This window comes from Sitophilus oryzae, unplaced genomic scaffold (assembly GCF_002938485.1).
Source record: "Sitophilus oryzae breed Bouriz unplaced genomic scaffold, Soryzae_2.0 scaffold_1297_pilon_pilon, whole genome shotgun sequence".
NCBI classification, from domain to species: Eukaryota; Metazoa; Arthropoda; class Insecta; order Coleoptera; family Curculionidae; genus Sitophilus; species Sitophilus oryzae.
Window position 1 is genome coordinate 13,852,612 of NW_022145945.1, and position 15,988 is coordinate 13,868,599.

General features: G+C 32.1%; 1 protein-coding gene across 1 annotated transcript in view; it reads right to left on the minus strand.

Annotated features, from left to right (window-relative positions):
- LOC115874832 (proton-coupled amino acid transporter-like protein CG1139) overlaps positions 1-15,533 on the minus strand; it is a 52,315-nt gene extending 36,782 nt beyond the window's left edge. The window contains exons 1-3 of the mRNA XM_030890138.1: positions 15,414-15,533; positions 12,870-12,950; positions 7,575-7,725 (exon numbers count right to left, since the gene is read on the minus strand). Of these exons, the coding sequence (XP_030745998.1) occupies positions 7,575-7,725; positions 12,870-12,950; positions 15,414-15,424 (243 nt within the window). The 5' untranslated portion in view covers positions 15,425-15,533. The remainder of the gene's footprint in view (positions 1-7,574; positions 7,726-12,869; positions 12,951-15,413) is intronic.
- Between the last annotated feature and the right edge of the window lie 455 nt (positions 15,534-15,988).

Below are 15,988 nucleotides of genomic sequence, written 5' to 3' on the forward strand. Positions count from 1 at the left end.
TCCTCAATGAGATTTAGAGGCGACTCTTGAGTTAATTTTCCGCCAAAACGATTCTAGGAACCTTGTCCACTCTGTATCTCAGTTATCAAGTTGATAGGTTTAGGAACTAGTTTCCTGTGAAGTTTTTTTTCTTAAAATTAACCAATAATTTTCCTCGTGAACCCAACTATTTCATTAAGAAACACCCTATATATATTTTTATTAAATATTCTAGGATATATTATGTAGTTTTTTTGGCGCATTTATATTTATACAAAGGAGTACCTGAAAGACAAGATAAAACCGATCAAAATTGAATTGTTTTAAATGGAGAAACTCATAGCAGATATTGATTCTAAAAAAAATTTTTGATTTGATTCTAATCAAATTTTTTTGGAATTTTTCATTTAACGTACCATACACTGATTCAATTACTTTTGAATTATTCATGTTTGAAAATTATATTTTTTTAGTATTTTTTAGATTTGTCTATACCATTAAATATTAACAGCCAAACCAGGTTGTGTCTATGTTCTTATATCATATTTAAAAGTCTTTCATAAGGCACATGAACTGCTTTTCAAAATCTGAAAAAGTCAATTTTCAAATGTAATTAATTAAAAACAGTACAATTATTCATAATATTAAGTTAAATGAATAATACTTATTTTTAATTAAAATCATAATATATCAAAATACGGGGTGCTCCATTTAAAAATGCATTTGTATACAGGATGGCTCCTCTCATACGCCGCGGAAGCTCCAAGGAGAACGGTAGTTTATATCGAAATGAGATTTTGGCATCAAAGTTATGTTTTTTCTAACGGAACACCCTATATAATAATTGATTTTTGGATTCTAGCAAATAAAAAATAAATGTGAGTTTCATTAAAGAATCTAAGGATTTTGACATATTTCACATTTTTTGAAAACGAAGAATTTTAAATTTCGATAACAGCTACCTAAATTTTAGTTGATCTTGTATAGCCTGATATTTTTTACAGTAACTATTGTATGTTAAACCAAATTGAAATTTGACTCGAAAAGTTATACAGTGAAACCAAATTAATATGGAACATTAGCCACTTTTAAAAGCAAGTTACTCCTTTATTTTAAAAGGAACATCCAGCATATTTTTCCGGTGTTCAGTTGGGAATTTGTATATCTTCAAAATATTATTAAGGTTGCCAACCCCTTAGACAAAGATTTTCTTAGATATTTTATTTTTTATGATTTTACGTCAGTAAATCTTTATTATTTGAAGAAATCTAGGGTGGCTGTGTGATACTACCTTTTGTTAATTTAACAAAAATTAAAGATTGTAGAGTAAAATACTCAACGGTAATAAAAAGATACACGTTTAAAACATATTTTAATTATGACAGAATTAAAACTAGACATAAACCTATAATTATGTGACAAAAATGAAATCAAATGCTCAAAATACTTCCTTTCCTGTTTGCATACTACTAACTGCATAAAATAATTGTCTTTTCAAAATGATCTTTTCATTTAAAACGGCATATGTGGAGTTCTGCCTAGAAGAGCAGCTACAATGATTTCTCGACAATAGTTGGTCGAGTTTTGTAAACACTGTCTTTAACATATCCCCATAAAAAAACCAGACTTGATAAAATCAGAAACATTTAAGTATTATATTAATTGGTGAATGCACACTGCAAATACAACCTAACTTAACAACACCAACTAATAGAATGATATCAATTCTCTCTGATGTAGGATAAGTTTGCATTTTCGGCAAATTTCTGAGAAATTGTTTTGTTTTAACTGACACAAAATGATAACTAGTTGTTAAAGTTTGATTAATTAGACAGCTATGTTGAAGTAACGTCAGACATATCAGAGCCACCTAGATTTTATCTAGGTGGCTATTTTACACCTAAATAATAAAGATCTACTTAGATCAAATCATGTAAATGAAAATATCTAGGAAAATTTTTGTTTGAGGGGTAGGCAACCTTAATAGTATTTTGAAGAGACATGAATTCTCCATTGAATATCTGAATAATACATTGGGTGTTCCATTTAAAATAAAAGAGTAACATTCTTTTAAAGGTGACCAGTGTTCAATATTAATTTTGTCTCACCCTGTATAACTTTTTGGATCAAGTTTTAATTTAATTTAAAGTACAATAGTTAATTTAACTATATATTAGGCTATACCGGGTAAATTCCAATTTAGGTAGCGTTTATTGTAATTTAAAAATTGTTCTTTATTTCTAGAAAATGTTAAATATGTCAAAAACCTTATATTTTAGTCATATACTTCTCTTATTCAAACTCACCTTTATTTTTCTCCCAGAATCCGAAAATCGATTAATATATAGGGTACATATATAATACATTACAAAAAATACAACTTTGATATGTAACTTTTTTTGGGGACACCCTGTAGAAGTCTCTATATTTTTAAAAAGTGCTCTGAATTAAACTACATATGCTCACAAAATTTCATTTCAATACAAACTGTCGTTCTCCTTAGAGCCTCCGCGGCGTATGAGAAGCGCCACCCTGTACATTCCCAAATATTTCTTAAAAATTTGGAACGCAACAGAAAACATAAAAGAATAGAAATTAAATATGGTGTGTATTCTGAATCGGTACGTTTCGGGAATGTACGCATCTAAACGCCGGATTTACCACAAATATGAGTGTGTATAAAAATGTAGATGACGCTGCGATACAGGGAAGTTTAGGTTACCACAATTCTGAAAGTGTGTGATACGAATAAATATTATGATTTGTGGAAACTTACACACGTCATTTTTCGGATCTAGCCGACCAGACTAATTTTGACCCGAGGATATCGAATTTGCTATCAGAAAATTGTGGTATACGCGTGTATGTATACCATAATTGAGACGTATGTCACAAATACTACTACTGCACACACAAGGTGTCACAAATATGGTCACACATACACAACCAAAAACATAACCTTAGCCAAACATTAACCTGTTAATGTCGACATTAACCGGACATCGGACTTTAACCGTAACATACGTACTCCCCGGCACAAAATTCCGTCACCCTAAAAATTTTACTAAATTTGATGTTTCAACTTTTTATTTTGTAATCCGATTTTTATGAGATTATGATATCAGTGTGAAGATAAATGTATTGGCATTATTTTTTATTACTTCAATCGCTTATATTCTTCAGTTAAATGAGTTTATATCGGGCTAAATCAAAACATTGTTTTTTGCAATAAATTCAAAACACCCTGTGGAAAAAATGAGACGGGCATTTTGATTAAAAAACACTTTCCTGTAATCTTAGATGTATTCCTAACATTTCATTTTTTAAATTATCCCATTATCTCTTTTATATACACTTTTATCGAATGAATAAGGGTAGTTATTCTTTCTTGATCAAGAAAACCCTTTCCAAGAGCTAAGGCTAGCATTAACGGAATCTCCGTTATCTTGTTAACTACATCGCAAAAATGTGCCACTGGATTGAGGCCGGGACTACAAGGAGGTCATTCCAATATTCGTAGTCCAACTTCATCCACGTAGGTACTTGTTAACTACTCGTACTCCTAACTCGTTAGTCCGCGCAACGTGGGGCCTGGCATTAACACGCATCAGTATAAAGTAATTTCCAATGAAAAGAGCAAATAGAACGACAACTTCTTGGAGGACATCCTCAATATAACGGTGGGCATTGAGAGCTCCATTTTCAACAAATTCAAGATTGTAAAAATAGCAGTACTTTATTTAAAAATGTGTAGCTCGTAAAAGAATAGAGATAATAGGATAATTCAAAAAATGAAATGTTAGGAATACATCTAAGATTACAGGAAAGTGTTTTTTATTCAAAACGTTCGCTCGTCCCATTTTTTCCACAGGGTGTTTTGAATTTATTGCAAGAAAGTGTTGATTTACCCCGGTATAAACCCACCTAACCGAAATATATAAGCCATTAAAATAATAAAAAATAATGGCAACAAATTTATCTACACACTAAAACCATAATCACAAAAATCGGATTACAAATTCAAAAGATATGAAACATCAAACTTAGTCAAAATTTTTGGGTGGCGGAATTTTGTGCCGTTGAGTTTATTTATATCATTGAACTTCTAATGATCTTTTATTATTTTATAGAAATGCTTATAATATATATATAATATTTAATAAGAATATATATAAAAAATAAAATTTATGTTGATTTCGTTTGCCCGACCGCTGTCAAATGCAACATTTTTAAATTCGCCCTGTATATCCGGAACTAGCAGGTCTGGAAAAAATCCGTGTATAGCATCTTTAGTTTCTTAAAAAAGGAAAACACCCTGTACAGAGTACTCCAAATTCAAAAGAAATCAATGGAATTTGAAAAGAAATAAAAAATACAGATACACGACATTAAATTTGTATCATTTGTAATTTAACAATTATTTATTATTGTTATTGTTATTTTGTAAGTTAACAATAGTTATTTATTATTATATATTATACAGGGTTGTTCACCACATACGACACGGAGTTTGTAGCTAAACGATTAGATTTTTGCAAATTGTAAGTTTTGGATTCATTGAAGGACTATCAGAGCTACAATTTAAAAATATTTTTACAAGATACAGAGTGTCCCAAATAAATAAAAAACATCAAAGTTGTATTTTTTTAACTGAAACGCCCTGTATATTATTACATGTTTAGTTTCTACGATTAAAATAAAGGTAAATTTGATAAAGGCTTATCACACTTAAACTTTACCGTTTTTGAAATATTTTGGTTTTTGTCAAAATACAGTGTAATAATTTTAATGCTTCATTCACCTAGGCGTATTTAAGTTTTTAAAACCAAATATTGTACTGAAGTATTTCTGTTTACCAGATTTTGTGTTGAAATAATAAAAAATTATACTACCTTATACAGAGTGTCTAAAAATTTATTTTAAATAATTACTAGCTTTAAACGAAAATAACTTGTTTAATTTAAATAGAACACCCAATATATTTTAGGATAATCAGATGCACAATTTAATTGTCTATCAAATTGTATTATACCGGTTTTTACCTACCTTTTCAAGTTTTCGTAGAAAATTCATTTTCTTATAATTTAGACTTCATTTATCAATATACCCATGTAATATTGACATTTTAGATTATTTTTAAAGATGTAACAAATTTTTAAAGAGTACAGATACTAATATTGTCGACATAGTTAGTCTATTTCCTTAAAAAATAAAAAAACTGTTTAAAAATTTGTTAGAGAGGACTAATTAATATGATTCAAGTATTCAAACTACATTAATTGACTCTTGATTTATTAACTAACCAATTAAGTATGTAATTAATTAATAATTGGGCAGAAATAATGGTGGTATATTTAATTAATGATATATTCTCTTATAATGGTTTAAATCGTTTTCTTTTTGTATTCAAATGGGTTAGTAATATTATCGTTTTTAGCACCTGTACATTTTGTCTATTTGTTGCTTTAAAAACAATCTAAAATGTCAATATTCCATGGGTATATTGATAAATCTAAATTATAAGAAAATGCATTTTCTACGAAAACTTGAAGGGATAGCTAAAAAATGGTATAATACAATTTGATAGACAATTAAATTGTGCATCTGATTCTTGTAAAAAATTCGTAAAATATACAGGGCGTTTCATTTAAATTAAACAAGTTATTGCAGTTTAAAGCAAGAAATTATTTAAAATAAATTTTAGACACTCTGTATAAAGTAGTATTATTTTCATTATTGCAATACAATAACTGATCAATAAATAAACTTCAGGAATTATTTAGTATTAAAAACTTTGATACCCTTGGAGAAAGGAAGCCTTAAAAATTTTACTGCAGTTTCACAAAATTGAAAATATTTGAAAAACGGTAAGGTTTAAGTGTGATAAACCTTAATCAAATTTACCTTTATTTTAATAGTAGAAACTAAAATTGTAATAATATATAGGGTGTTCCATTTTAAAAAAAATACAACTTTGATATTTTTTTATTTATTTGGGAAACTCTGTATCTTGTAAAAATATTTTTAAATTGTAGCTTTCATAGACCTTCAACGAACCCAAAACTTACAATTTGTAAAAATCTAATCGTTTAGTTACAATACTCCGTGTCGTATGTGGTAAACAACCCTGTATAGGTGTTTGTGATATAGAAGCAAACCTGTTTTGTGATATAGATGCAAAAATCAAAATAACATTATAATGTCCCAAGCAGCATTTGGACATCGGGACAACGTTGTGTCACGCGACCAAACGTCGGGGCGCAACGTCGGCACAACCTCGTACCAACCCTAGTCTGCACTAGTTTGGAGAATAATTTTTGGGTCGAAACGACGTTGGATACCGACGTTGGCTAGAAGCCTAATTTAGTACAAACTGCAACGTTGTTTAAAATCCTAATTCACAGAAATACAAAACTAATATGGCGTCTAAGTCGCGTTTTATCCTAAATTGGGATAATTATAGTAAAAATATTATTTTTATGATTTAGTTAGAGACATATGTCAGATGGCAGTGAAGGAAAACAAAACAAAAGTATTTAAGTGTGGAGGATGTTTGAAGATCATAATTATTGAAACACTTTAACCGACTCTGTAACTCATTACCCAAAGGAAAAAAAGTTAAACGCAAACAACTTTATTGATAAATGTATTGTTTCTACTTTGAAAAATACTAATGGGCCTTAAAATTAAAAAAAGTTTTAAAAATTTTCTTGAATTTTTTTTTTAGTAAAATGAGAATAATTTATTCGCAGTCGAAAAAATTGTTTCCGCGTGATATTTAGGGTCAAATATTTCAAGTTAATGTATTCAAAAAGCAGGAATTGCTATTTTAGGAACGAAACATTTTCTTATTTAACAACATGGCGGCTTTCACTTTGTTGTTTTGGGAGATTAAGATGGAGTAGTTCGAATAGTCGCATACTGGACTAATAAAGTCGCAGTTCGGCCTTAACAGGTAGTATACTAGTCGCAAGATTGCCTAATTTAGTCATCCTAGAGTCTAGCTTGTGCCGCCCTCTATAATCTAAATAAACGAGGGAGTGGATAAACATCGGTAATATATGTCGATGTATATTTAAATTTAGTTTTATATGTACCTTTCTTATGCCCCATTTTAATTAAGTTTTTTTTTATAAAAACAAAAACAGCACTGAACAGAACAATGAAGTGAAAATTTAAGATTTAAGGTTATGGTTCAATACAGTTGCAAAAAGGACTCGACGTCCTACCAACGTAAGAATAAAGAAATCTAAACAACGTTGGAATTAGTAAAACAGACGACGTTTACATAACGTTGGAATAGGTCCTGAAACTGACGTCGGAAAACTCTATATTGTTCAACGTTGTAACTACGTTGTCCGAATCACCTAAAGATCACTTAAGCAAAAAAGGTTACAAGACAACGTTTATTCGACGTCGCAGAAGCTTCTACTTTGCTGTAGTACTAGTCCAACGTCGGCACAACGTTATAAAAACGTTTAAATTTATTTTAATACCCAAGGTAGGGAGCTAACTATTTTTTGTAACTAATCCAACGTTGTGTTTAGTAAATATGTGGTCGCAAGTCGTGAAAATGCTACTTGGGGTCGACTTACTAAAATCTGAAAGCAGTAGGTGCAAAGTATTCCTATCAGAAACGTGGAAATTATACCATTTAGCATCCCGGAAAACATGAAAGCTTCTGGCATAGCCAGAATTCCAGTCCCTATACATCCTTTCAGCAGATGAACAAAAGTCTCCATATTCCTGCAATTCAGAAAAAAAATTGTATCAGATTTAACTCTACAAAGTAATAAAAGTATTTACATAAAAACATTACTGAGAAATAATGTAATTTGTAAGTAACTAAGTAATAACTGTAATATTATGCACAAGAATTAACTCTGAAAAGTAATGTACAGGGTGTTTACAAACTTTTTTATTATAGCATGCATATTTTAATATTTTTGAATATCTCAAAAACCAAAGCATTTAAACATATTAAACCCTTATAATAAATGCCCTATTTTATGCCTAAGAATCCAAAAATTAAATAAAATACCAGGTGTTCCATAAGAAAAAATATAACTTTGATATGGATCTTAGTTCTGACACACCCTGTACATTTCAAAATAAGTTCAAATTATGCACATTGCCTCTCTACATATACCCATAAAAAATTTGGAGTCTACATCTTTCCGTTTTCGTATAATCATCCGTGCGAATGAGGTGCGCCACCCTATATAAGTGACCTAAAGCCGCGTATAAATATGCCGAGGCAAGTACGAGACAAACCCGAAACGAGTATGAAACGAGGCTATAGCAAATTCTTTCCAAAAGGCGTATTAATATGCCGGGACGAGGACGAGACAAGTCAACCTCAAGCAGAATTCGTCATATTATAGCCTCGAGCCGGGCGATTTAGCCTCGAGCAGAGTCCCTGCCAAGTCGAACGGCGTTGTCTCGCCGCTATCCATTTTCTGTAGATCTATTGGCGAACCATCAAAATTCTTCATAGGGCTATGCGATAGAGGCAGTATCGATATTTTGGTATCGGCTGTATTGAATATAAAGTATCGATACTTTAAAATATTGATAAATATATTAAAGTATTATTCGATACCATTCAATATTTTAAAAAATTAATTAATAAATTTAAGATCGCTTGTAAATAAAAATAATAAGGTATAAGGCCAGGATATAATCAGGATATTTTCTTATTCGCATTTAACGAAAAAAATCGACGATGGTGGCACTGCTTTATACAAAAAACGACCAGGATCAGAACTAAATCAGTCATTAAACGATCTCAAATTACTAAAAGCACTTGGAAGAAAATTATAATAAATGGAAACAAACTAACACTTAACCTAGGGTTGACAACTTTGAAAATAAAAAATTGGGGCGAGAGGATAAAAAGAGGCACAGGCGAAACATTTTTTGAAACGTCGGTCAAATGTCTAGAATTTGCCAAAAAGTTATATAAACGGTATGCGATAAATATTTAAAACAAACAAAAATATTTATACTCAAAACTTATTAAAATAAAGCAAAGCATTGTCAAACAAAACTTTTTTTCAAGACATAAACTAACAGTAACAGCGTTTTTAGATGGAGAGGACCGTCCGCGACGGAGCGTCCGCTACTTCGAGGAAGTACCATGAGTTTATATGAACAATTTCACATGGGCGCGTATGCTCCGTCCGACGAAGTTCGTCCGACGGCTATCTTGAATAAAACGACGGACGGTCCGTCGCGGACGCTCCGCTCCATCTGAAAGCGCTGTAACAGCGCTTTCACATGCGACGGACCGTCCGCGACGGAGCGTCCGTGACCTCGAATAAGTACCATGAGTTTATATGAACAATTTCACATGGGCGCGTATGCTCCGTCCGACGGAGTTTGTTCGACGGCTATCTTGAAAAAAACACGACGGACGGTCCGTCGCATGTGAAAACGCTGTTAGTAAACATAAAATTACATAAAAGACACAGATGAATAATTCTTTAAAGCATTGTGGCGATAGACAAATATTTTTTAGATTTTGAAGTTGGTATGCAACAAAGTTTTCAATACGTGAGAGAAAAGAGGACAATCAGATCAACAAGAGGACTGTTTCTGAAATAGAGGACGGTTGGGCACCCTATTTTAACCCCCTGTAGCTACGAATCAGTAGCAGAATTGGATTGGTTACTATAAAATATAAATCTTATTTTTACGTGAGGAACTTCCCCACGAGAGATGGAACATGTTTTTTGAAACACCCTGTATATGTATGTTTAATTTCGAAATAGGTAAAAAAAACCAGATAGATAAATTAAAGGTAAATAAAAATTCATGATAAATTTAAATTATATTCGGACTGTTTACATTAAAAAAAAAGGAGAACGCCGACTGAGACACCTGGAGACAACGGCACGGCAGCGGCGGCGGCGGAGCCTTCTACCAGTGCCGTTTTTTTTTGAATCTTTAATTATTTTATTCAATAATATATTTTGTATATGGTTTGTATATCTATAAAATTTTTAAATAGAGTAACAGCGCTTTTAGATGGAGCGGACCGTACGCGCAGAGCGTCCGCGCGGATTTTTTTTCAAGATAGCTCATCCGGACGGAGCATACGCGACCCTTGTGAAATTGTGAATTGTTCATATAAGCTCATGGTACTTGCTCGAAGTACTCCGTTTCATCTGAAAGCGCTGTAAGATAAGACCTAATTCGACTTTATTTATTTAAAAAATTATAAATTTATGTAACTAAGATTTAAATTATTAATTTAAATCTACATTTAAATGCCAATAACTAACATGGAACATATATTGTAAATAATATATCTGCATTTCTTCATTTCTAAAGTTGTATATTTTTCAAGGTATTCAATTCGCCACATTATTATTCTATGGCTTTCAATCATTGCAGGACGCTTATTAATAATTTTTAAATTATTAATATATATATAATTTTAAATCTAATTTCCAGTTTTTAAACCTTCGCCGTAATGTGCTTTCTGAACAGGGTTTTTTAAGCTCGGAGAGAACCTGTTCAATTTTTTTGTTTTTTTTTTAATTATTTCTATGGCAGGAACTTTATTATGTTCATATTTGCCATAAATTAAGTTTCTTAGTAGTTTGGATAGTCCAAATTTCTGTTTTTTTATATCGGATCGTTTCTTTCTTTGTCGATTCCCTTTATTTACGGGAGTACCGTAAGGAACTTCTGTTAGCATGGCCGCCTTTCTCAACACACTCGATTTCTCTCTCTTATCTCCGATGTATCCAATGTATCCTATGTAAAGAAGCTTATTTTACACACTGATAAAAAAGATAGACTTGAACTAAAGTCGTCATCGTTCTTGAAAAAAAAATAGTGGCAAGAGAATTTATTTTAGCGTAAAAGAAAATATTTTGTCTGAAGAAAAACTCTCTTAACTCAAGAAAACTGGTTCTCATGAAAAACTCGAAAATTTCTCTTGAATCTATTTTTATTCAACCAAGTGCAAGTTACTTTGTTTTAAGATAATAAGAAAAATACGCTAGGAAGTACTTCATTCAAGAAACATGGCCATTTTTCCAATTTTTCCTCTTTTGATGAAAAATAATAACGACATGCAAAGACGATGACGAAGGAGGATATATACAATCAGTCGGCATGGCAGGACAGTCCGATCAGTCGTACGTCACATTTCATAGGTCGCACATTATAGTACGCACGGGTTTTGTTACTTGGAATTTTGCATAATTTGCTTTTTAAACGCACATCGTATAACAAATTAGTGATCGTTATTAACATGCATTTGTCATTTTTTATGGACAAATTTTAAGATATATGGATTGTTTAAAGGAGTTTCTGAAAAAATGGAAATTAGAGCATTTATTTGCTATATTTGAAGGTAAGAGACATTTACCTAATGCACCTGTTTAGATAATGCGTGCGTGACTATAGATAGAATAAGAATATAGGTATCGATTTTTTATGCAATTACTTACAAAAATTTTAGAATTTGAAGTCGTCGTATTAAAAAATTCAAAATGTGACCAAAGTTTATAATTTTAATAATTTATTTGCTTTACTTTGATTAATCGTTTTTTTTTGTAATTTGTAGAATGATGAACCACCCCAAAAAATACCAAGGAGTGAAGAAGCAGAAATAACTACTATCGAGGGAAATAATATCACCTTTACTTACTACAGAGCAGGAAAACCTAAATTTATCAGAAAATAATATACCTCGTAATATGCCTGTATATGATGTATAGACTTCTCTTAGATCAAAATAAATTTTAGTTGGGTCAATAGTATTCACTATTGGTTTAAGAAAAGTGTCTCTTTAATCAAGAAATGTTCCTTTTCAATCAAGAATTTTTGCATGAATCAAAGAAACTATAGTTCTTGTAGCAAGAACTTCTTTGCATATTAATTTTGGGTCAAGAGTGAAATACTTTGGACAGATAGATTCTTCTATTCTCTAAAGTAATTTTTTAAAGCTTATGAAAAGATAGTTAATGCTTTGGGCAAAGAAACGTCGTTCTTGGCCCTATTGAAAAGCGCCAATCTTTTCGGTCAAAGTCATATTCATTTCGACTGAGAGATCCTTTTTTTCAGTACATATTTAATTCTTGTTTAGAGCAGAAATAGGCCATAATTTACGTAAGGTATATTCAGGCTGACAGCGTCGAGCGTCGCGTCGCGTTTGCGTCGCGTCCGCCCCATTGAACTCAAACCCCGACGCTCAGCGCAACGCCAAACGCGACGCTGCCTGCCTGAACGGTCTAATTTATGTTAAATGAATTGATTCCACAGATTGATTCCATTTCGACACGCGGACGCGACGCAAACGCGATGCGACGCTCGACGCTCTCAGCCTGAATGTACCTCTTGCCAGTGATAACTCGACGAAAAGTTTATTATGGTTATTCATTTTTCATAGAATTTTCATGTTTTTATAAAAGAAATCACTAATAAATCTTTGTATATGAGATTTACCCACTTTGGCTAACTTACCTATACTATTTTAGAGAAGATAAAATTGTATCTTTCTAGATAGGATGCATAATTAACATTATTGAAAATAAAGGAAAGAATATTTATTTTTATATAAAAATGGGATGTGGAATCCAAGCCCCTTGAGACTCGAGGCGTTTGTTCCGCGGAGCCGCAGTGTATACGCCACTGGTTAATAGACGCCCCAATCCTTTTGATGGTTCGCCAAAGGATCCGGAAAAAACGGAGACAACGCCATCCGACTGGGCATAGGCTCGGCTCGAAGCTCAGACCCCGTCCAAATATGACGAGTCAACCTCAAATCCGTTTGAGGTTGACTCGTCTCGGGCGTCTCTCGCACTCGTCTCGGCATATTTGTACGCAGCTTAAGAGATATAAGCGTAAAATTAGATCAAATTAAATCTACTTACGTTGTCGGTGCTTCGACCACTCTGTAAAGGTGCGGATCATAGTCGTCCTCAGGCGCTACAGGCATTTCTGCCTTCGGATTCCTGAAAATAATATAATTAAGAGGTGAAAGAATGAATAAATATCAGCAAAATGTTAACAAAGCTGGTACAAATGTAAGAACTTGACAACGCTGTTACCGATACGCTTCAGTCCGTCCGCCAAAAAATGTATGGAACGGAAGGGAAACGGAACGTATAGTCAGGGCCGAGCCTAGGGTATCTGCCGCCCGGTTGCAAGAATTAAATTTGCCATCCCCATTAATGTAAAACAATTAGGTTGTCGATAAGGGAAGGAGTTCATAATTTATCATTCTCAATAAAAAATTTTATAGTAAAATAACAAAGTATTTATTAACAAATACATAAAAGAATAAAATAAAAATACATTCAGGAAAAAAAACAAAAATAATTAAACGGATTTAAATACTAAAATCTACTTTTCTCGCTTTTTTAATAGCAAATTCCCTAATCAAGTCGCCTACTTCCAAGTTGTTGGAAATATCTTCTTCAATACTTATAATAATTGCTAAATTTGAAAGCCTGATTTGACTCATATTGAACCTTAAATAGGTCGTGATTTTTAGAAAAATTTTTGCAGTTTGCAAGGTGGCTTTTTTTATTCTTGATAATATGAAAAAAAGATTGATGATGATATTTTGCCGCCCTGTGTTAGTGCCGCCCGGGTACCATGCACCCCTTGCACCCCCGGCACGGCTCTGCGTATAGTGTGCATTGTCGTATTCATTTATATGATATAATATTTTATGTAAACGGATGGGAAATGGAAGGGAGCTGATATGGAAGGTATAGTGAGAATGTATGATACAGTATGATGATGTACAGGGTGATTCCTGTAAGTGGGTCATGCTTTCGAGGAATGATGGAGGACATCGAAATATTAATTTTGATATAGCACACTATGGATCAGAAAATGTTCTATCGAAAGATAAAAAGTGTTAAAGTTATTGAAAAAATAAAGATATTTTTTAAGAGTTTTTTTAATAGTTGAAGGTATGGTTATAAAATTTTATTATGGGAGTCTACCTAACAGAGACACTTTAACTGTAAAGAGAAGAGGTTTTAATTTCAACCAGTGGCGTAGATGTGAAACGCATCGGGTAATTTTTAAAAAAAAATAATACGCGACTGACAAAAATAAACCATTTGGAGTTTTTTTTTATTTACTCGGTTTATTTCCAAGAAAAAATGTCTCTTGCAACTTTTTCCTATCTAACACCATTTTGTCACAATTTAAAAATAAATAATTTTTTCGATTGGGCTTTAAATATGCGAATTATTATAACTACCTTGAAACTAAGAATTTTATTATTAACAACAAAAAAATATTCTAGTTTATATTTATAATTTTTTAAAAATTTATTTTAAGGAGCTAATAGTAAAAAGTACTAAAGTTACCCAAGATGTGTAACTGTAACCTTCGCTTTTATTTAGATTCACATGTAAGTGATGAAGGGAGCTAACAATTCACATGTGTTTCTGCCTTAATTCTCTGTATTTAAGATTATCATTAAAATATTTATTTATTTTTAAATTGTGACAAAATGGTGTTAGATAGGAGAAAGTTGCAAGAGACATTTTTTCGTGGAAATAAACAGAGTAAATAAAAAAAAATTAAAAATTTTATTTTTTTTCAGTGGCGTACTATTTTTTTACCCGATGCGTATCACATCTACGCCACTGGTTAAAACTAAAACCTCTCCTTTCTACATTTAAAGTGTCTCTGTTAGATAGACTCCTATAATAAAATTTTATAACGATATCTTCAACTGTTAAAACACTCATAAAAAATATCTTTAATTTTTTAAAAATTTTAACACCCTGTATCTTGCGTAAGAGACATTTCCGATCCATAGTGTGCTGTATCAAAATTAATATTTCGACGTCCCCTATTATTCCCCGAAAGGATGACCGACTTACAGAAATCACCCTGTATTTACGATACACTTTACAGCGCTTTTAGATGGAGCGGAGCGTCCGCGACGGACCCTCTGTCGTGTTTTTGGTTTGGTTTGGTCGACAGATAGCCGTCGCGTCGGACGGAGCATATGCGGCCATGTGAAATTGTTCATATAACCTCATGGTACTAGCTCGAAGGCGCGGACGCTCCGTCGCGGACGGTCCGCTCCATCTGAAAGCGCTGTTATACTATCAAATAATAATTTAATTTCTAGCATGAAAGTTAGAAGTATACACTTGGTTGTGCCCAATCTCCTTTAAGATTCACGAGACGCCACTGTGTTTATATCTAAAATAATTTTAAGTTGCCAAGTCTTTGCCAAAAAATTTTGTAATTTTTGTTTTAGCTTTTCAGATAGCCAACATTAAAAAATGTTGACAAATTCCTTCACCATGTAGGTATCTAATGTATAAAATAGTTAAATTTAATATAAACCTTGCCTTTGAATTTTCTAAAATATTTTGCTAAAATTTACTAAGCACCTAGCTCGTTACTAAAAACAATTCGTTCAGCCAACAAACACTTACCGTTGAGCCATCGATTATCTGTTATCTAGTTAAAAATAAGCACAATTTTCTTCCAGATAGATTGAATGAACTCTAACAACTTTTTTATATCATTCATGTGAAGTTATACTTGACATCGAGATGACATAAAAATTTAAAATTTATTTATGTCAGAAAGTGTCAGAATAATTATTGATCAATTAGCATAGATAAAGAAAATAAATTTAGATTGGAATGATCAAACAAGCACAGATAACATTTTTTCTTATCAAAGTCAGCATCTTCAAAAATTAAAACAGCCCTTTTAAGCTTAATTTTCATGCATCTATTATCCGTTGATGCAAAGGTTGATACGATAGTTCGACGGTGCTCTGATTGGTCATAGCGTTTCCGTGCCACTTTTCATCCGTAGTAATTTTTTACTCCAGCCCGTCAACGTAGAAAGATCTTACAATAACGGACGATTTGGCATCTTTTTGACAAATTTAATCCACAATTTAATCTAGATTTTTTTTTGGAATTAATGGGAGAGGCTTAATCACTGCGACCTCTCTCTTACAGATTTATTGTGTCCCCCTTTCTTGAGTCATCATACA